General features: G+C 52.6%; 6 protein-coding genes across 6 annotated transcripts; 5 read left to right on the top strand and 1 right to left on the bottom strand.

Moving 5' to 3' along the window:
• Nucleotides 1-449: 449 nt before the first annotated feature.
• Nucleotides 450-7124, top strand: CTAM01_00260 (Sec63 Brl domain-containing protein; the record flags this gene model as incomplete). The annotated part of the gene is made up of 2 exons (XM_060516314.1): nt 450-6535; nt 6593-7124. The coding sequence occupies 2 exons, from the start codon at nt 450-452 to the stop codon at nt 7122-7124; spliced, it is 6618 nt and encodes a 2205-aa protein (XP_060388940.1).
• An 854-nt stretch (nt 7125-7978) lies between these two features.
• Nucleotides 7979-10128, top strand: CTAM01_00259 (PWWP domain-containing protein; the record flags this gene model as incomplete). Its single annotated transcript, XM_060516313.1, has 6 exons — nt 7979-8183; nt 8269-8758; nt 8829-9180; nt 9232-9405; nt 9510-10034; nt 10087-10128. 6 exons carry the CDS (start codon nt 7979-7981, stop codon nt 10126-10128), a joined length of 1788 nt encoding a protein of 595 aa, XP_060388939.1.
• An 807-nt stretch (nt 10129-10935) lies between these two features.
• CTAM01_00258 (origin recognition complex subunit) lies at nt 10936-13387 on the top strand (the record flags this gene model as incomplete). Its single annotated transcript, XM_060516312.1, has 7 exons — nt 10936-11001; nt 11054-11269; nt 11328-11401; nt 11451-11679; nt 11735-11874; nt 11927-12200; nt 12248-13387. The coding sequence occupies 7 exons, from the start codon at nt 10936-10938 to the stop codon at nt 13385-13387; spliced, it is 2139 nt and encodes a 712-aa protein (XP_060388938.1).
• A 1995-nt stretch (nt 13388-15382) lies between these two features.
• Nucleotides 15383-15897, top strand: CTAM01_00257 (uncharacterized protein; the record flags this gene model as incomplete). The annotated part of the gene is made up of 2 exons (XM_060516311.1): nt 15383-15711; nt 15774-15897. The coding sequence occupies 2 exons, from the start codon at nt 15383-15385 to the stop codon at nt 15895-15897; spliced, it is 453 nt and encodes a 150-aa protein (XP_060388937.1).
• Nucleotides 15898-16306: 409 nt separating this feature from the next.
• Nucleotides 16307-17185, bottom strand: CTAM01_00256 (preprotein translocase subunit Sec66; the record flags this gene model as incomplete). The annotated part of the gene is made up of 3 exons (XM_060516310.1): nt 16307-16606; nt 16677-16981; nt 17080-17185. The coding sequence occupies 3 exons, from the start codon at nt 17183-17185 to the stop codon at nt 16307-16309; spliced, it is 711 nt and encodes a 236-aa protein (XP_060388936.1).
• A 958-nt stretch (nt 17186-18143) lies between these two features.
• CTAM01_00255 (nuclear protein localization protein 4) lies at nt 18144-20256 on the top strand (the record flags this gene model as incomplete). Its single annotated transcript, XM_060516309.1, has 4 exons — nt 18144-18227; nt 18281-18405; nt 18457-19942; nt 19990-20256. The coding sequence occupies 4 exons, from the start codon at nt 18144-18146 to the stop codon at nt 20254-20256; spliced, it is 1962 nt and encodes a 653-aa protein (XP_060388935.1).
• Between the last annotated feature and the right edge of the window lie 31 nt (nt 20257-20287).

The raw sequence follows: 20287 nt of genomic DNA, 5'->3' as shown, positions 1-20287 counted from the left end.
TTCAGGGGTGGTGTGGATTTCTTGGGTATCGCTACTCCACCCTGTGTCGATGCAGTGACAGGTCGACGCCACGACGTCACGTGCAGCTATCTGCCTGAGCTGGAGTGCTACTAGCGCGTTTGCCGCCTAGCGCCATCTCCCGGGTTTTGCCATTGCAACCAGCAGATGAAATTTGTTTCGCGCGACAGGCGTCGAGACATCTATTACACGCCTCCACCCACCTTAGCCACATCGCGATACTGTTCTCATTGAGTCACTTGAACTTCGGGAACATACCAAAACGATACTGTAATATTTGACGAATCATCAATTTCAAGGTCAACACGGCGTTATAAACGGAATAAAGACACGGCGCGAGCCGCTCGCTGCTGTCGCTCGACAAGCTCCTGCACCAATTCGATCATCGAGCGCAATCGAGACAATACGATACCCTCCAATTCATCGCCACAATGTCGAACCAAGACCAACACCGCGATGTATCCCAGTATAAGTACTCGGCCATGTCCAACCTGGTCCTCCAGGCGGACCGTCGTTTTGTTTCAAGGCGAAACGATGAGGCCACGGGCGATCCCGAGTCTCTCGCTGGAAAGCTGAGCATTCGCGACATGGGAGCTCGCGTCGCTCGCGAAATCGCACCGAAACAAAAGAAGTCGACTGGCCTTACCGGCGTGGAACGCGGTAGCTTACAGGAGGGTGAGGACGTGCTAGCTCGCGAGCAGAAGAAGAAGAAGGGCGAAAAGGCACAGCCGAGAGGTGCTGGTGTCCTGGGAACTGGAGACCTGTTCGTCGAGGGCATCCGATACCGCCCGCGCACACCGGCAACACGGGCGACGTTCGAATTGATACTGAAGATCGTTTCTGACAATCTTGGCGATGTCCCCCAAACTGCCGTGATCAGCGCCGCCGACGTGACTTTGGAGTTCCTGAAGGACGACGACTTGAAAGACACAGAGAAAAAGAGGGAAATTGACGATCTTTTGGGTGTCTCAATGAGCGCGAAGGAATTCAACGAGCTCGTAAATCTCGGAAAGAAAGTCACAGACTACGACGCGCAAGACGAGGACGAGGATATGGACGACAATGCAGAAGACGCCGACGGAGCCGAATTAGACGAAAGACAGGGTGTCGCAGTCGTTTTCGAAGATTCCGATGATGAGGAAGGAGGCATTGTGAATGAAGTCAGGGAAGAGTCCTCCGAGGACGAGGAAGCGGACGAGGATGAGGACGAACCCGCCGCCGACGCAAACGATGCGATGGACATGGAAGACGACGCCATGGTCATCGATTCAGCCCCTCGGAAGCAAACACAGGAATCAAAGCAGGCAAAGAGTGTCTCTGCTCGAGACATCGATGCATTTTGGCTGCAGCGACAGATCGGAAAGCTCTATGCGGATTCCCACGAACAGCACGACAAGACGACCGACGCTTTGCGCATTCTTTCCGGCGAACCTGATGAGCAGGGCGGAGAGGACAAGTCACTCAGAGAGATCGAGAACGACCTCATGGAGCTTTTCGACTACGAGCATCACGAATTAGTCCAACTCCTTATTGAGAACAGGGAGAAGGTGGTTTGGCTCACTCGTCATTCAAGGGCTGAGACGGATGAAGAGCGAGCTGTGGTGGAGCGCGAAATGGCTTCCGAAGGTCTGCAGTGGATTCTTAATGAGAAATTTGGAAAGAAGGGCGACGACCAAAAAGGACGGAAGATGGAAATCAAGATGGACCTTGATGCCCCATCATCACTCACAAATGCTCCCCCCGCAGAAGACGAGCGCCCCCAGGGATTGGTGGGTGGTTTGCAACCGCGCAAGCTCATCAACCTGGAGAACTTGGTCTTCGACCAGGGCAATCATCTCATGAGCAACCCCAAGGTCAGGTTGCCGGAGGGCTCAACAAAACGAACTTTCAAGGGATACGAAGAAATCCACGTGCCCCCTCCCAAGAAGCGCAGTGATGCCAGCGACACACTCGTTCCCATAACCGAAATGCCAGAATGGTCTCGCCTGCCCTTCGGTACCACCAAATCCCTCAACAAGATCCAGTCGAAGTGCTACCCAACAGCCTTTGGCGACGATGGCAACATGCTGATTTGTGCACCCACTGGTAGTGGAAAGACAAATGTGGCAATGCTTACAATTCTTCGAGAAATCGGCAAGAACCGCAATCCTGAGACTGGCGACATCGAGCTGGATAACTTCAAAATCGTGTACATTGCGCCCTTGAAGGCGTTGGTACAGGAACAAGTTGGCAACTTTGGAAAGCGACTTGAACCGTATGGTGTCAAGGTCTCTGAGTTGACTGGTGACCGTCAGCTTACCAAGGCTCAAATCGCCGAGACCCAGATCATTGTCACTACTCCTGAGAAGTGGGACGTCATCACGAGAAAGGCTACCGATCTCTCTTACACAAACCTAGTGCGCTTGGTTATCATCGACGAGATCCACTTGCTCCACGACGACCGTGGTCCTGTTCTGGAGAGCATCGTCAGCAGAACTATCAGGAAGACTGAGCAGACTGGCGAGCCCGTCCGTTTGGTTGGTTTGTCTGCGACACTGCCAAACTACAAGGATGTTGCTAGCTTCTTGCGTGTGGATATCAGCACTGGTCTCTTCCACTTTGATGGCAGTTTCCGTCCTTGCCCCTTGCGCCAAGAATTCATTGGAGTCACGGATCGCAAGGCCATCAAGCAGCTGAAGACCATGAACGATGTCACATACAACAAGGTCATTGAGCATGTAGGAGCGAAGGGAAACCAGATGCTCATATTCGTCCACTCACGAAAGGAGACTGCCAAGACTGCGCGCTACATTCGTGATAAGGCTCTAGAGATGGACACTATCAATCAGATTCTTCGTCACGATGCAGGAAGTCGCGAGGTGCTCAACGAAGCGGCCAGCCAAGCCACCGACAAGGACCTCAAGGATATCCTTCCTTACGGTTTCGGTATTCATCATGCTGGTATGAACCGCATCGATCGTACAGATGTTGAGGACCTCTTCGCCCGTGGCGCTATTCAAGTCCTTGTCTGTACCGCGACCCTTGCTTGGGGTGTCAACCTGCCAGCGCATACCGTCATTATCAAAGGCACTTCAGTATACTCTCCAGAGAAAGGTAGCTGGGTTGAGCTCAGCCCCCAAGACGTCCTGCAGATGCTTGGACGTGCCGGGCGTCCACAATACGATACCTATGGCGAGGGCATCATCATCACAACCCAGAACGAGATCCAGTACTACTTGTCGCTCCTCAATCAACAACTACCAATCGAGAGTCAATTCGTCAGTAAGCTCGTAGACAACTTGAACGCCGAGATTGTGCTCGGCAACGTCCGCAGTAGAGACGAGGGTGTCGAATGGCTTGGCTACACCTACTTGTTCGTTCGTATGCTACGTTCGCCCGGCCTCTACCAAGTTGGCGCGGAATACGAAGATGATGAGGCTTTGGAACAAAAACGAGTTGATTTGATTCATTCTGCTGCTTCAGTACTAAGGAAGTCAAATCTTATCAAATACGATGAGAAGACCGGCAAGCTCCAGTCAACGGAGTTAGGGCGCATCGCTTCCCACTACTACATCACACATGGCTCTATGGAGACTTACAACAACCTGATCCAACCCTCAATCACAACCATTGAGCTGTTCAGAGTATTCTCTCTGAGTGCAGAGTTCAAGTACATCCCCGTGCGTCAGGATGAAAAGCTTGAGCTTGCCAAGTTGTTGGGCAGAGTTCCGATCCCAGTTAAGGAGAGCATCGAGGAGCCTCACGCGAAGATTAACGTGTTGCTGCAAGCCTACATCTCACGACTTAAGTTGGACGGTCTAGCCCTTATGGCTGATATGGTCTACGTCACTCAATCCGCTGGTCGTATTCTCCGCGCCATCTTCGAAATTACCATGAAGAAGGGATGGGCGTCTGTGGCCAAGACCGCCTTGGATCTTTGCAAGATGGCAGAGAAGCGCATGTGGCCAACCATGTCACCACTTCGTCAGTTCCCCAACTGCCCTAGAGACATTGTGCAGAAGTCGGAGAGAATCGAAGTGTCTTGGAGCAACTACTTCGACCTCGACCCTCCTCGAATGGGAGAATTGCTTGGCATGCCCAAGGCCGGCAGAACTGTCTGTGGCTTGGTTGCCAAGTTCCCCAGAGTGGAGGTTCAGGCTCAAGTTCAGCCACTTACGAGATCCATGCTTCGAGTCGAGTTGAGTATCGCTCCCAACTTTGAGTGGGATGTCGAAATCCACGGCCCAGCGGAAAGTTTCTGGATCTTCGTCGAGGATTGTGATGGAGAGGATATTCTCTTCAGTGACCAATTCTTGCTGCGCAAGGAGTACGCCGAGTCTGAGTCGAACGAGCACATTGTCGACTTCACCGTGCCGATCACAGAGCCAATGCCCCCGAACTACTTCATCTCAGTTGTGTCTGATCGCTGGATGCATTCCGAAACAAGATTGCCAGTATCATTCCACAAGCTGATTCTTCCCGAGAGGTTTCCTCCCCACACTGAGCTCCTTGAGCTTCAGCCTTTGCCTGTTGCGGCGCTGAAGGCCAAAGAGTATGCCAAATTGTACCCTGACTGGGACCACTTCAACCGCATCCAGACGCAAACTTTCAACTCGCTGTACAACACCGATCAGAATGTGTTCGTGGGTGCGCCGACGGGAAGTGGCAAGACGGTATGCGCAGAGTTTTCTCTACTGCGACACTGGTCTAAGGCAGACGCTGGACGTGTAGTCTACATCGCACCCTTCCAGGAGCTGATCGACTCACGCCTTGATGACTGGCAGAAGAGGCTTGGCGGTCTCCGGGGTGGAAAGACTATCGAGAAGCTCACGGGAGAAACCACTACCGACTTGAAGATTCTGGAGCGTAGCGACCTGATTCTTGCGACTCCCATCCAATGGGATGTATTGTCCCGCCAGTGGAAGCGCAGGAAGAACGTTTCCACTGTCGAGCTTTTCATTGCAGATGAGGTTCATCTGCTCGGAAACAACATGGGATATGTCTACGAAATCATCATTTCGCGAATGCACTACATCCGAACCCAGACTGAGCTTCCAATGAGAATTATCGCGCTTGGTGTTTCCCTTGCCAACGCCCGCGACCTCGGCGAGTGGATCGACGCGAAGAAGCACGATATCTACAACTTCAGCCCGCACGTCCGCCCTGTACCCCTCGAACTTCACATCCAATCTTACACCAACCCTCACTTCCCTTCACTGATGCTGTCTATGGCGAAGCCGACTTACTTGGCCATCACGCAGATGTCCGCTGACAAACCCGCTATTGTGTTTGTTCCGAGTCGGAAGCAAACACGAGCGACCACGCGTGATCTGCTGACAGCCGCCTTCATGGATGATGACGAAGACCGTTTCCTGCACGCTGAGGTGGAGCAGATGCGCCCTCTTCTTGATCGCATTTCCGAAGAAGCACTCGCCGAGTCTCTTTCTCACGGCGTGGGATACTACCACGAGGCTTTGAGTCAGAGCGACAAGCGTATCGTCAAGCACCTGTACGAGCATGGAGCTATTCAGGTGCTTGTTGCTTCTCGTGACGTTTGCTGGGAGCTCAACAGCACTGCCCACCTCGTCATCGTCATGGGCACGCAATATTTCGAGGGTCGCGAGCATCGCTATGTCGATTACTCCCTAAGCGAAGTCTTGCACATGTTCGGCAAGGCACTCCGACCTTCCAAGGACGGCAGAGGCCGGGGCGTTCTTATGCTTCCGTCAGCCAAGAGAGAATTCTACAAGAAGTTTTTGAATGAGGCTCTCCCTGTCGAGTCACATCTCCACAACTACCTTCACGATGCCTTTGTCACCGAGATCAGCACGAAGATGATCGAGTCTGGTGATGATGCCATCAACTGGACGACGTTCACCTACTTCTACAGGCGTCTCCTGGCCAACCCCAGCTTCTACAGCTTGACCAGCACTACGCAGGATGGTCTCAGCGACTACATGTCGGATCTCATCCAGACCACCCTGCAAGAGCTGAGCGACTCCAAGATCATTGAGCTTGACGAGGACGATGGCTCCGTTGCGCCGCAGAACGCGGCCATGATTGCAGCATACTACAACATCTCCTACATCACTATGCAGACGTTCCTCTTGTCTCTGAGCGCCAAGACCAAACTCAAGGGCGTTTTGGAAATTATCACATCGGCTACTGAATTCGAAGCTATCCAGATCAGGAGGCACGAGGAGGGCATTCTCCGCAGGATCTACGACCGTATTCCTGTCAAGATGGCAGAGCCTGTGTATGATTCGGCCCATTTCAAGGCCTTTGTCCTCCTGCAGGCGCATTTCTCGCGAATGCAGCTGCCGATTGATTTGGCCAAGGACCAAGAAGTCATCATTTCCAAGGTTCTCAGTCTTCTGAGTGCAACGGTTGATATTCTCTCATCTGATGGCCACATCAACGCCATGAACGCCATGGAAATGTCGCAGATGGTTGTGCAGGCGATGTGGGATCGCGATAGCCCCTTGAAGCAGATTCCTCACTTTACACCTGAGGTTGTGAAGGTGGCAAACGAATTTGGGTATGTACCAATTTATGCAGTGCTGATTTGCAAAACTAACGTCGAATTTTCTCACAGTGTCAAGGATATCTTCGATTTCATGGAAGCCATGAACCCCGAAGAGAACCCGGATTACGCCAAATTGGTCAAGCGTCTTGGTCTCTCGCAGAAGCAGTTGGGTGAGGCTGCCGCCTTCACCAATGACAAATACCCCGACATTGAGCTTGAACACAGTGTCTTGGATGAGGACGATATCAGAGCCAACGAGCCTGCGTACCTTAGTGTGCAGATCCAACGACAAGTGGAGGAGGATGAGGAGTTTGACCCGACTGTGCACGCACCGTTCTACCCAGCCAAGAAGTTGGAGAACTGGTGGCTTGTTGTAGGGGAGCAGACGACGAAGAACTTGCTTGCCATTAAGCGTGTCACGATCGGACGGGAGCTGAAGGTGAAGGTGGAGTTTACGGTGCCAACAGCTGGTAAGCACGACCTTAAGCTGTTCCTAATGAGCGACAGTTACGTCGGAGTGGATCAAGAGCGCGAATTTTCCATCACGGCTGCGGAGGGTATGGACGTGGACGACAGCGATGAGGAAGAGGACGAGGAATAGACGGCTCGGCAGATGGCAGAACCATCTCGTCCGTACAATATCGCAATGTGTACTATATCGATCGAGAGAGGAGTTGAGGGTAATAGACAGACTTGGTCACATTCAGTTCTTCGCCCTTATCAGAAACCATCTACAGGCGGCTCTTGTCCTCTTTCGACAGGGTTGAATGGCCTGAAGACCGGTTGCGCAGACAGTGTGCGGTGCGACAGCAGTTGCGGTGGTGCCTCAGCGGCCAAGGTGGCATGGGAACGCTGAACAACGGTGATTGATAACCTATCTCAAGTGGGAAAGGCGCAACTAAAGTCAACGACGCATCTTGATTTCTTTTTCTTCAATAAACCACAAGAGGCAATGTAACCTGATCGCGGTGTATCTCTGCCGGAGGCGTTCGACAGGGGTCAAAGTGATATTGAAGTGAAGGAAGCGTGGCTGAGTCGAGGCAGCGAACGTTCGGTGGGCTGGGCATTGACCGGGCCACGTCCACGTTCCCTCTCACAGGCGTCGCGCAACTGAGACTCCGCGATTTAACTCGTCCCTTGGTGGATCAGCGCTAGTCACGTGTCTCCGCCGTCATCCGCGTCCAACTCCAAGAGTTTCTGCGTTCATCTTTTTCCAGGCCATTGCCTTTTTCTGCTACCACAACACGGGGAGCTCCCAATCGCGCCCATCATCCTTCCTGCAGCCAGATTATCTTCTACCATCGTCGCGACAACAAAAAATCACGAATCGCGCGTATCACGACGCGTGTTTCTTCCTTTGACCCATCGCCATTAGTCTTTGGCGTCGCGACTTGCCTATTTACCCCATCCATACCCTTGCAACCCAGCTTCCAAGCTATCGTCACATCACCGACCATGTCTGACGAGCCGACCACCAGCGGTCAATCCGCGCCTGCCGCGACTGAGGAGGTGGAGAAGAAGGTTGAAGGAACCTCGCCTGCTGCTGAAGCTTCTGAGGCGCCCGCGACTGCTGCCAGCGACGCGAAACCATCTGAGTCTGAGGCAGCTGCCAAGGAGACCACCGAGGATGCGCAGAAGGACGACTCCAAAAACAAGGATTGTAAGTCCCTTCTCCGTCGCCACTTAACCTTGATATCAGCACTTGCATACTCAATTGACCATCTTGCTGACGCATTGCTTGACAGCAGCTGAGACCAAAGACGCGGAATCATCCGGCAAGACAGACGAACAATCCAAGGACGAGGACGTCGAGATGAAGGACGTGACAGATGGAGCTGAGGCGAAAGAGACATCTGATGCCGTTGCCAATGATGCTGAGCAAGCGCCTGCTGCTGACGCTGACGCCGCTGATGCGACAGCTGATAAGTCCAAGTCGCGTCGGAGATCGTCCGGTATTCCGGAACACAAGGGCAAAAAGCTTAGCAAGAAGGCATCGAAGGCGAAGTTCTTCAACACCAATGCGCAACCCGGCGATCACTTCCTCGTCAAGCTCAAGGGATACCCTCAATGGCCCGTCATTGTCTGCGACGAGGAAATGCTCCCCGAGACCCTGCTCAAGAGCCGTCCCGTCACCGCGAAGCGTGCCGACGGCACGTATCGCGAAGACTTTGCTGATGGTGGCAAGCGTCAAAATGACCGCACATTCCCCGTCATGTACCTCCGGACGAACGAATTGTAAGTCAATTGATGATACAAGCTCCCAACCCGACCACAAGACGTTCGATGCTAACTCGTGATTGTCCAGCGGTTGGGTACCAAACTCTGCTCTCCAAGAGCTGAACTCCGAAAAGGCGACCGAACTCCTCACCGACAAAGTCAAGAAGGTCGAGTTGCGCGATGCCTTCGAGCTCGCCATCGAGCAACACCCCCTTGATTACTACAAGGACGAGCTTCAGAAATACCAAGATGAAGTAGCTCAGAAGCAGGCCGCCAAGGATGCCAGAGAGGCCGCAAAGAAGAACAAGAAGAAGACTCCTGCGGTCATTTCGGACGATGATGTCGACATGGCTGATGCTGCGGACGAGGAGGAGGAGGTCCCCGAACCTAAGGAGAAGACCAAGTCCAAGAAGAGAAAGGCGGACGAAGAAGCCATTAGCGTAAGTTACTGGAGACGTAATAGGATTCGTCCTAAAGCTTACTTCCTACAGACCCCGGCACGGACTGATTCTGCCAAGAAGCCTAAGATCAAGCTGAACACATCCTCCACTCCTAAGACGACAAACGGGACAGCTACACCAAAGTCGGCTAAAGAGTCAGCCGCTAAGCCTGCGAAGTCCAAATCAGCCAAGAAGGAGGGTGCTGAGAAGAAGGCGGAGAAGGAAGTTCCTAAGGAGCCTGAGCTCACCGCTGAAGAGAAGCACCAACGCAAGGAGGCAAGTTAAGATCATGACACGGCTCCCAGCCTAGATGCTAACACGGACTACAGAAGGAGGTTCTCTTCTTGCGCCACAAACTTCAGAAGGGCTTGCTTACCAGAGACCAAGAGCCGAAGGAGGAAGAGATGAAGATGATGTCAGACTACATTACTAAGCTTGAGAGCTTCCCAGATCTTGAGGTCTCGATCATTCGGGCGACCAAGATCAACAAGGTCCTCAAGGCTATTCTCAAGCTTGATTCCATCCCCAAAGAGGAGGAATTCAACTTCAAGAGTCGTTCGCAGACGCTCCTTGACAAGTGGACCAAGATTCTCAGTGGTGGTGATGCCGCTGCTGCGTCCGCAACTCCGGCTCCCACCAATGGTGTCAATGGCACCTCCGGAAAGACTGAGGAGAAGAAGGAGACTTCTGCCACTCCTAACGGTGCTAAAGAGGAAAGCAAGGAAGCTGAAAAGTCCGAGGATTCTGAGAAGCAGACCGAAAAGGAGGCAAGTGCGAAGAAGTCCGAGGAGCCTGAAAAGGCAGAAGAAAAGCCCGAAAAGGCCGAGAAGCCCGCTGAAGAGCCCAGTGAGAAGGTGAGTAACAGTGTCTCATGAACATGCTGAGATGAGCTAACCAAATTCGTAGGAGGCATCTGCGGCCCCGGAAACGGATGAGGTTAAGTCTTAGGGAACCCGTTCACGTTCCCAAAAATCTTGAAAGTGAAGACAAGGCCCAGCCGACTGTGGGCGTCTCGGGCCATTTGAGCCTGGGCTCTTGCGTTTCCTGGCGTATACGGTTTCTCTCGAATCGCAAAGCGATCTCAACTTGGTTTCGGTGTAAAATTACTTGTTCCCGTGTTTCTAAGCGGTGCAGCTGGGAATCGTTAGACGACAAGCAACTGCGGTAGTGCTGATCTCAGACGGCATGCATCGTCTTCGTCCAGTGAAGCGGGTTCATTGTACAAAGGGGTGAAGGCGCCCCCAAGGGAGAGGAATCCAGCTCAGAAAGGACAGTCTTGGCATCCACGGATGCTCGCATTGCCTGCGGCGACCGCTTGTTTGGGTTATGATGAGGCAGGTGTAGGATGGCAATGGCCTAAAGTTTTTGAGGTAGAATGAAGCTCGCCTCAGGTCAAGGGTTTGCGATGTTAGGAGGGCGAGGAGACTGGTAGTCACTAGTTCAACACGGCCTTGGAGGATTGATTTAATGTCATTTATATGGAAAACGCCTTGAAAGACGTGCTTGCGTCCCGACGCACTTATCTGCCAATTCCTAGGCATCTAAATGTGCTATGTCCGTGATATTGTCACCACGGGGATAAAGGTATCCCAAGCCTCTACACACTGTGCACACCAGCGTTGCTAAGGGGTAAAGTGCAGTGCTCCACGTCTGCGACACTGTGTAAGTCCGTGCTTTGAAGATGTTGGCGACGCGTGCCAGTCAGAAAAGCGCGACCTCCATTTCAACGACATATCTTCTCACCGCCAACCGCCTATGTCAACCCACAAAATGAGTGTTGAAGATGACCAAGAACCCCAATTTAGGCAGGAAGATCACCAGGTCAGTGGTTCTGCTTCTCACATGTGTAATTGATGCTGATCTCCGTCTACAGGCCGCCTTCATCTTCCGGCCTCCTGGTGAGGAAGCTGGAGTGGATCGACCCGCCAAACGTCGCCGTTTGTCCAACAAGGCTGTCGTCGAAAAGGCGAATATCGCAACCTCGTCCTCATTTGTGCCTTTATTGAACGGCGAAGAGCTTCCCGAGTGCGTAGCGCTCCGCGAGAAGCAATTCCAAACGAGCTGGGACCATCTTGAGTCCAAAGCCCAGGTAGGTAGAGCATTATGCCCAATTACTAGAATCTTACGCTGAGCACGAAATCTGGTAGGAAAAACTGCGTGATGCCAACTCGGCCACTCTAGATCAAGTGACTGCTTTCATTCGTGACCAGTCTGGTTCACAGTGAGTGAGAACGGCGTGGGGTTGACTTGCACGACTGACGGCACCACAGGAGCAAAATCCCGACTGCTTTTATCATCACCGGCCCAAACATCTCATCTCAAGACCTGCTGTTCGAACAGTTATCCGAAACGCTTGAGGGGAATACGCGAAGCAAGTTTGTCAGGCTCAAGTCATCGGAAGCGTCCAATTTGAAGGCTGCTCTCAAGAAGATCATTGAGGATGCCACGTCTCGGGGATCTCTGGATGACGATGATGTCGAAATTGCATCCGGACAAGATGTGGGTTTACTTTCCTTCAGCTTGAAGAATGCAATATTAAGCTCACAAACATCAGGGCCGGAAGTATCTCAACTACGACCTCGAGGGTCTGTACGCATTCTCAACGGCGCAGAAATGTGATCACATTTTTGTCTCTTTCCAGGATAGCGAAGGATTTGACAGCGCTCTTCTCTCCGATCTGATCATCCTCTTCAAGTAAGTTGCTATCACAGCAGACTTCTGAAGCATACTAACGTTTTGAAACTAGCTCATGGAGGCCCAAGATCCCATTCACACTTTTATTTGGCATCGCAACATCAGTAGAATTGTTGCAAGCGCGATTACTCAAATCCGCGTGCCAACATCTTTACGGTGCTCAGTTCGATGTCGTCCAAACAAGCGCGATTTTGGAACAGATCTTCAAGCCGACTATTGCGGGATCGGATGCTGCTCTGACTTTGGGAGAGAATTTGTTGCACAGTTTCGTGGAAAGACAGCAAGACCAGGTCGCCAGCATTCAGTCTTTTATCGCATCAATTAAGGTAAGGCTTCCAAATGAATGCTGTAGCGGCCGGGCTGACATTTATAGTACGCATATATGTGTCACTTTTATGCAAATCCGTTGAGCGTCTTTGCTGTGGAGGACGATGAAATGAACAGCGAACTTGTCCAGGACGTACATCTCGAGTCAATCCGGTCGCTTCCTTCATTTCGGCGCGAGGTTGAAAAGGCCGTTGAAGCGAAGGATCTGAGATTAGCGAAGTCTTTGTTGGAGGATGATGACCTGTTGCGCGAAAAGGTTTTCGACATTCCAGAGAAAAAACGGGAATGGGTCACCCGCCTTCTCCGCTCGCTCAAGCTCATCCAGGCAACGGGTGTCGTTCAAGACGACTTTTCCTCAATGTACATGAAGGCGGTGGCCGAGGGAATTTCCCCTTCGTCCGATGGCTGGGACATTGTTGAAAGCATCAAGCGGATGCAACCGGATGACTTTGTCTCGATGCTGCAACGTGTTCAGGACGCCGTGGCCAGCGGAGATGCCCAGCTGTGTCTCACCGGATGGGAGTCCGAGGCCGGGGACCTCCCTTCTCTTGTAGAAAGCCTTCTCCGCGACTCAAAGGGGCTTCTCGGCAGGGCGCAAGAGGACGGCAGCACTTTGCGGAGCGCCTACAGTGGCCACAGCCGGGTCCTTCGCACCACCGTTGTTGCACAAAAGGTGCAGCTCAGCCACGATTCGGCAGCCCTTTCCGAAGACGATAAAGCTTTTACTAAAATCGTGGACCGTGTCGCGGAAGTATTCCAAGACGTCATACACTGCGAACCGGCCGCAGAGATTTTCCTGCACGAGACATGGCTATACGATTCCAAGACACCGTACCGCGACGTTTTCGTACCTCGGCCCCAGGATGTCTTTGAGCGGAGCCTGAAGCGACCGCAAGACTACCTCGCGTGTTCGTGCTGCAGCACCGACGAAGGCATCTCCACGACGATGCCCGTCACGTCGCTGCTCTACCATTTGTTTTTGGAGACGGGTAACCTCATCAACGTCGCAGATCTATGGGCCGCCTTCTACGCCATGGTTGCCGGCGATACGGAGAGCGAAGGGAACGCCGATGAGCGGGGGGCACTGGTGTCCTTTTACCGGGGCCTGGCGGAGCTAAAAGCACTCGGCTTTGTCAAGATGAGCAGGAAGAAGACGGACCACATTGCCAAGCTCAAGTGGCTTTAGGAGCTGAAAGGCTTGTCGACGACGGCCTGGGACTGTGAAACGAGGCCGTGGCGTGAGGTTGCACATCAGACGCGTAGTCCAGGAGAGATAATTCGGCGTTTGGTGATGTTATTTTTTTGTTCAGTATCAGCAGGCAAAATTGATGCTTTACCTCTACAGACCACTCTTCGAATGATCAAAAAGACGGGTTGTAAGGCTATTTTGGAGGGGGGGACGGGTGTTTCTTTGAAGGAAATTTGTCATTGACATGGTTTTTTTAGGGTCGAGCACAGTGTTTTCGTGTTTGTGTCTGTCTAAACCTTGGACAAGGCTATTGTACGTTGACTTCTTTGTCTAGTAGTCGTCCGGGACACCACGGAACCGATTGCTCAGCCCCCCTTCACAAATCCAAGCTCCGTCCGCAAACCGCTGAAAGCACGGCTGTCCGATTTACCGGTCTTTGGCCGGGCGAGGGACTGTGCTAAGAGTAAGAATTGTAATTGAGGGTAAGTCAATGTGTAGGAGGGTAGAGGAAGCATGGCGAGGAGGGAAAACGGAGTGGAATGGGCGGATCTTGTCTCGGAACCTCCATATTCGGGGCGGGCGGAGCTGGCTTCTTGTTGCGGCCGGCACGCGACTCGTTTCTAGGCCGGCCGGACTGGAATTTCTCAGACATTTCATACGCAACGAGAAGCGCGAGCCCACCACCTTGTATCCTTTCCGTCGCTGTGTCTCGCTCCTCCACCCCCTGTCGAGCTGTCACTCACCCGACCCTCTTCCTCCCCGCCCTCCGCCATGTCTCATACTGGATTTTAGGCGTATCGAGCAGATAAAGAGAGTCGGCACACCAAAACCACCTGGACTTGTAAGTCCGAATAGAAAGCGAGAGAGAGAGAGGGAGAAAGCGAGAGAGAACCGGCAGTCTGGGTAGGGGGGCTTGTTCTTCCCAAGCCCTCTCAGGAGAAAGTAAACGCCGCTTACAACCTCGCCTGACCTTACCCAGGATGGCAAACTCTGGCCGTCAACGGACAAAGCAGTCGTGTCTCGCCTGACGTATTAGTCGCCCTGCCGCAGCCCCCCTCCTCCTCGTTTGACTTCGGGTCCCAGTCGGTCGGGTCGCTCTGGTGGAGTAATGCGTGCGAGGAAGTGTGGTCTGGATTTCTGTTGTGACGGTTTCTTTCCCGTCTTTTTTTCACTGTTCCAGCTGCTTGTGGTGGGCCCCCCCATTGCCCCATTGATCCATCATCTTTCCTCCTTTGGGGGAGGGGGGTTCTGTTCTTGTTGTTTTTGTCTCTGATCAGGGTTGCTGTTCCGGATCAAAGAAAGCCATATCGAGGAAAAAGGGGGAACGGTGTGATGGGAGGGTTCAATCGGCTAGTGGCCGGGCCCCGTCCCTTTGGGTTCGGTTTGCTCACGAACATACAAGAGAGGCGGTCTTCCGCATCCTCAAGTGTGTATAGATGCTTCAACATCGATCTCTTTCAGATTCCATTACCGCAAGTTTCCTATCTCGAGAATCTATAGAAGTCAACAACGTTTTTTTCACACAAACACGTATTACTTTCTAATTCCCTCTCCCGTCTGTGCAGGCATAGATCTAAAGCACAGAGCCTCCTCTTCTATTCTATTCAAAGGAACCAAAAATAAGACGGGGAGAGGACAGCATCAAAGCTGCAAGACGCCACAGTCTGTTCTCACGGAGATCTTCATTTTATATCTCTCAAAACTCTTTATTCATCACTCTACTTTTTGCTGAAAACTCATCTCATCACTTGAATCACTACTACAAAATCAATTTTCTCTCTGATCGTTGCCATCGAACCGTGCTGCCGGTACCTTGATATTCATAATACTCTTTCGAAAGCATACACAGAGCTACCGAACTTAAGACACCCCAATCCCTGGAGACGAACCGCATACTTCGGAAGAGTTTGACAGGAGGATAAAAGGGGAGCTGAGAACGCAAGAGAGGAACCATAGAACTCGAGGAGGAAAAAAAGAAAACAGAAGAAAAAGATGGCAACCAGACACCACCACACCACCAGCGGCGGCATCGGCAACCGGCGAGCGGCCCGCAACGCGGCTTTCCAGGAGAAGATGCGCCAGATGCGCCTCCCCCTGGCCCCTCTGGTCCAAATGTCGACGGGCGCCGTCCACCCGGCCTTCCCCGCGACGCTGCTCAACTTTTGGCTGCTCACCGAGGACCAGCTCGACGACCTTGCGCGCTTTTACCACCAGCGCAGTCCCTCGCCTTGGTCTGGGCAGTACCCCTGCCCCATCACCTGGCAGTCGGGCCTCACCGTCGAGGAGAAGCGCAGGAAGATTGGCAAGTTTATCGGTCTTAGGTACGTTGAAACGTTATAGCACTTTGAGTCTGGATTTGCAACTGACGTATATTGCGCAACAGAGGCTGTGAGACTCCCATTCGGATACGTATCAAGACCGAGGAGCAAATCATGGAGGAGGCGCGGCAGGCGAGATTAGCCGAGGACGAAGAGGCTTTGAGAAGGAAGATGCCGTGGTACTCATGATTTTCGAGACCACGAAGGTTGTCATTGATAGTTTGGGTTTGCCCTTTGGTTTTCTTGCTTTCTTGCATGGCATTGCGTTGATATCACAACACATTTCAAGGCGTTGGTGGCATAGCTTTCCACATAGAATTAGACCATCTATGGACTCAGGTCTGGGGAAAAGAGGGGTCAACCAAGCATTTTAGAGACTTTCAATCAATTCATGATGCAAAACGTGCCGACTATGACCCTTAACGCCTAAAAACCGTGAAGCCGTTGAATGCTCTTTTTCCATACACCGGGGGGATGAGGTATCTAATGACAATGTGGACGGTGCGGAGCGCCTGAGCGCTTATTGATATGTGGACGGGACGTATGATGTGTGGATGGAGGTGAATTTGTGGTATAGTAGAGATGATGGCCGTATTGCTTATTTCTTGCCCTTCTTCTTCTTGGAGGGTGTGCTGGTGGTAGAGGCGGTAGAGGCGGTAGAGTCAACGAGAACGGCGTCGCCATCAACACTGGGAGGGGCGGTCGAGCTCTTCTCGGACTCGTCGAGCTCCTTCATAAACTCGGTCTGGATAGTCGATCTGCGCTTCTCCCACCACGCCTTCTCCTGCTCGACGGTGTTCTGGACTTCCTCGAGGCGGTTGCGCACAATGGTGTTGGCGGCAATCTCGTTGGCGGACTGGAAGATGGACTGGCCCCAGTTGGGGGCAAGGGCATTGGCCTGGGTATTACGTTAGTAGGCAATCTCCTAATTTGAACAGAGCCCCGGGCTCTGGAGTAGGTATACCGACCTCCATCACGACGTCGCGCAGTTCATCCTCCATCTCCTTCTCTGCACGCTGGAAGCGCTGCCACAGATCATCACCGACGCTTCCCCGCTGCAGCAACGTGCTGCAGGCCTGCTTGGCGGAACGAATCTGGACCAGACGGTGGATATCCTCAACAGCGCGGCGGAGGAGGGCGGCTTTGATGACGGTGGAGGGGATCTTGGGGGACTTCTCGGCGCCCTCTTCCGGAGATTCGAGGTGCAGCAGCGACAGGTAAATGTTGCGCTGCAGATGGGGACCGAACCAAGGAGCAAGGTTGGCGCTCTGAGCTGTAACAATGAAAGAGCCTTGGTCAGTATTCTTGTTTTTTGAGGATATCGTCGGCATCGCGGGCTGCTCTTGCGCGAAAGAGGACGGTAGGACTTACTGGCTTTGCGCTTTCTGTAAATCGTGGAAAAGGTCATGAAGACGCCGCCGAGAACCGTGAGGTAGGCGAAAGGGAGCACAAGGCTCATCCAGTCGACATCGAACATGGCTGCGGTTTATTGTGCGCTCGTAAGGATCGTGGTGGGAAAGTAAAGAGGATGAACGAAGGACAAGGAATTTGCGGTTGCAGGCGATTTGTCGTTGGTGTTGATGAAGCGTGTCCAGTACTGTACCAAAGTGACAGGACAGCTTGCCCGTCGCATTGGACACTTTTTTGGCTGCCCACTGTAAAGTCAAAGGCCGTCCCGCTGCTTTACTCCGCCCTATATCTGAGCCCTTGCACCTTGGATTTTCTGGCCCGAGTAATTCACAGGAAGACTAAAATCGACTGGCAAACTGACAATACAACGATTCAAAGACATACTCAACTTTCGAATCTTCCATAATAAAAGTACATCTTTCTTTTTCCATGGTTCTTTGGGTGCTTGATGAATGCAGCTGGTAAAGCGGCAGCTTCCTGGATCAGGTACAAGGGTACAAAGAGACCTTTGGTCCTTGAGCAGGGCAAGTGTGGCTGCTGGTCCGGTCGCACCTTGCCTCGAAAGCCATCCTAGTACTGTGTAAGCCTGTAAGGCCGTTCCCAACTGCCCCTGCTTGGGTGGTGAATAAGCTATGCCAGGGGCCGCTGAAGGAACGTGCATCCCCCTCCCCTCCGTCGTTTTGCCGGTCCCACAATAAGGCACCACCTTTGATGACGCTGTTGCAAGCTGCGGCGATTCACCTTTAGGTTGGCCAAGTGGTACGCACTGGAGCTCTCATGAACCCATCTCATCCCACTAAGCAACAGCGAAAGCAAAAGCTGCCACAAACTCGAGCCTTCTTTCCACTCCTTCACCCTGCTACAACGTCTCTTTTTCACGCACCAGCTTTGAAACGACATATGCAAGGGCATGGGCGCTCTACTCTGAAATCAATTCTATAGATTTTCTTATTTAATCCTTATACCCCCCGACCTTTTTTCGACATTGATCACACCTTCCAGAGCTTCGATTTTCGCCATCCAAGATGCTCCTCAGACTCCGAGGGCCCGACGGCACAAGTCGTCTGAATATAGACGCCAACGACACATTTGGACACCTGGGCAGTCTGGTATGAGGGTCATCTGTTCTACAAGCTGTGCGAGGTCCGACTGACCCTTCCAGTTGATTCCGAATCTTCCAGAGACCGTCGACCCGAACTCCATAACCCTTTCAAATGCACCTACAGGTGGCGATGCTAAGAACTTGGTCGAGATCGCCTCCTTCAAGGTTGGACAGATCGGACTGAAGTAAGCCAGCGTCTAGCCTCTAGCCTGAGTACAATACTAACTTCTTCGCAGACATGGCGATCTCATCTTCATAAACTACAAGCTCAAAGATGGTCAAGCCAACGGTGATGCGAACGGCACCGAAGCAAGCCACCCTTTGGCATCTTCAAACCGACTCAACGGCAAGCCCATTCTGCCGACTGAAAACCTGCCGATCGATCCCCCGCCCGTGACGTCGCCGTCCGAGAAAATCAAGAATCCCTGGGATGTTGTCAGGCAGCATCCACTAGACGATCGGTTAGACAAGAAGGATGGGAAGATTCCGAGAGGCCGCGACCACAAGATGTGCCGGCACGGACCGAAGGGCATGTGTGACTACTGCATGCCTCTGGATCCGTTCAACGCGAAGTACCTGGACGAGAAGAAGATCAAGTATCTGTCGTTCCACTCGCATTTGCGGAAAATCAACTCCGCCACGAACAAGCCTGAGCTTGGAAGCTCTTATATCCCACCCCTTGTCGAGCCATACTTCAGAGTCAAGCGCGACTGTCCTTCGGGCCATCCTCAGTGGCCTGAAGGTATCTGCACCAAGTGCCAGCCGAGCGCCATCACCTTGCAGCCGCAGCCATTCCGCATGGTTGACCATGTGGAATTTTCGTCACCTGCTATTATCGACACGTTCATCGACGCTTGGAGAAAGACAGGAGGTCAAAGATTGGGCATCTTGTACGGCCGGTACACAGAGTATGAGGTTGTACCTCTCGGCATAAAGGCCGTCGTCGAGGCCATCTATGAGCCGCCCCAAATCGATGAAGTGGACGGAGTGTCGTTGAATACGTGGGAGAACCAGAAGGATGTTGATGAGGTCGCAAGGCTCTGTGGGCTGCAGCAGGTCGGCGTCATTTTTACTGACCTTCTGGACGCTGGAGCAGGCGACGGATCAGTCTTTTGCAAGAGACACGCTGATTCGTACTTCCTGGCTTCGCAGGAAATCTGCTTCATCTCACGTTTACAGGCTCAACACCCAAAGCCCACCAAGTGGAGCGACAGCGGCAAATTTGGATCCAACTTCGTCACTTGCATTGTTTCGGGCAACGAGTCAGGAGAAATCTCGATTTCATCATACCAGGCTTCTAACGATGCTGTGGAGATGGTCCGCGCCGATATTATCGAACCCTCAGCTGACCCCAACGTGATGCTGGTTCAAGAAGAAGAGGAAGACGACGGATCCACAAGCCGGACAAGATACATCCCCGAAGTTTTCTACCGTCGGATCAATGAGTACGGTGCCAATGTACAGGAGAACGCAAAGCCATCGTTCCCCGTAGAGTATCTCTTCGTGACCTTGACACACGGATTCCCGGATGAGTCCAAGCCTACTTTCACCCAATTGGGTTTCCCCATCGAGAACCGCGAGTACATGGGCGAAAGTCAAGAACACTCTGCGGCCGCTAGGATCCTCAAGTTCTCAGGCGGTCAGAAACCCGCCGAAGGTGGCTTGGAAATGTCCAACTTCCACTTACTCACCTTTATTCGCCAGATGGGCATTCTTTCCAAGGTGTGTTGGTCACGCTCATTTGGAAGTTTGTTACTTACATATTCTAGGACGAGGAGTCGCTGTTATGCCGAGTTGCATCGCAACACGACCTGGCTGACAATTACCAGCTGCGATCTACCGAGGGCTGGAGGACTTTGCAGGCGATCCTGCAATCGACCGGTGAGCGAATCCCCAAGCGCCCACGGCAGTCCGAGGGCCATCCCGCTTCCAGTGAATTGCATGATCCATTTGGGCGCCAGTTCAGTACCACAGAAGAACCCCTTGCTAAACGATTTGCTGCCTTCAGGCTGAACGAGCGTCGCCCACCTCGGTAAGCAGAGCAATTTCGTGAGATGTGCTCTGTGA

This window comes from Colletotrichum tamarilloi, assembly GCF_030869305.1.
Source record: "Colletotrichum tamarilloi strain Tom-12 chromosome Unknown Scaffold_1.1, whole genome shotgun sequence".
NCBI lineage: Eukaryota > Fungi > Ascomycota > Sordariomycetes > Glomerellales > Glomerellaceae > Colletotrichum > Colletotrichum tamarilloi.
The sequence above is the reverse complement of the archived record's forward strand: the minus strand, read 5'-3'. Positions and strand labels throughout refer to the sequence as shown.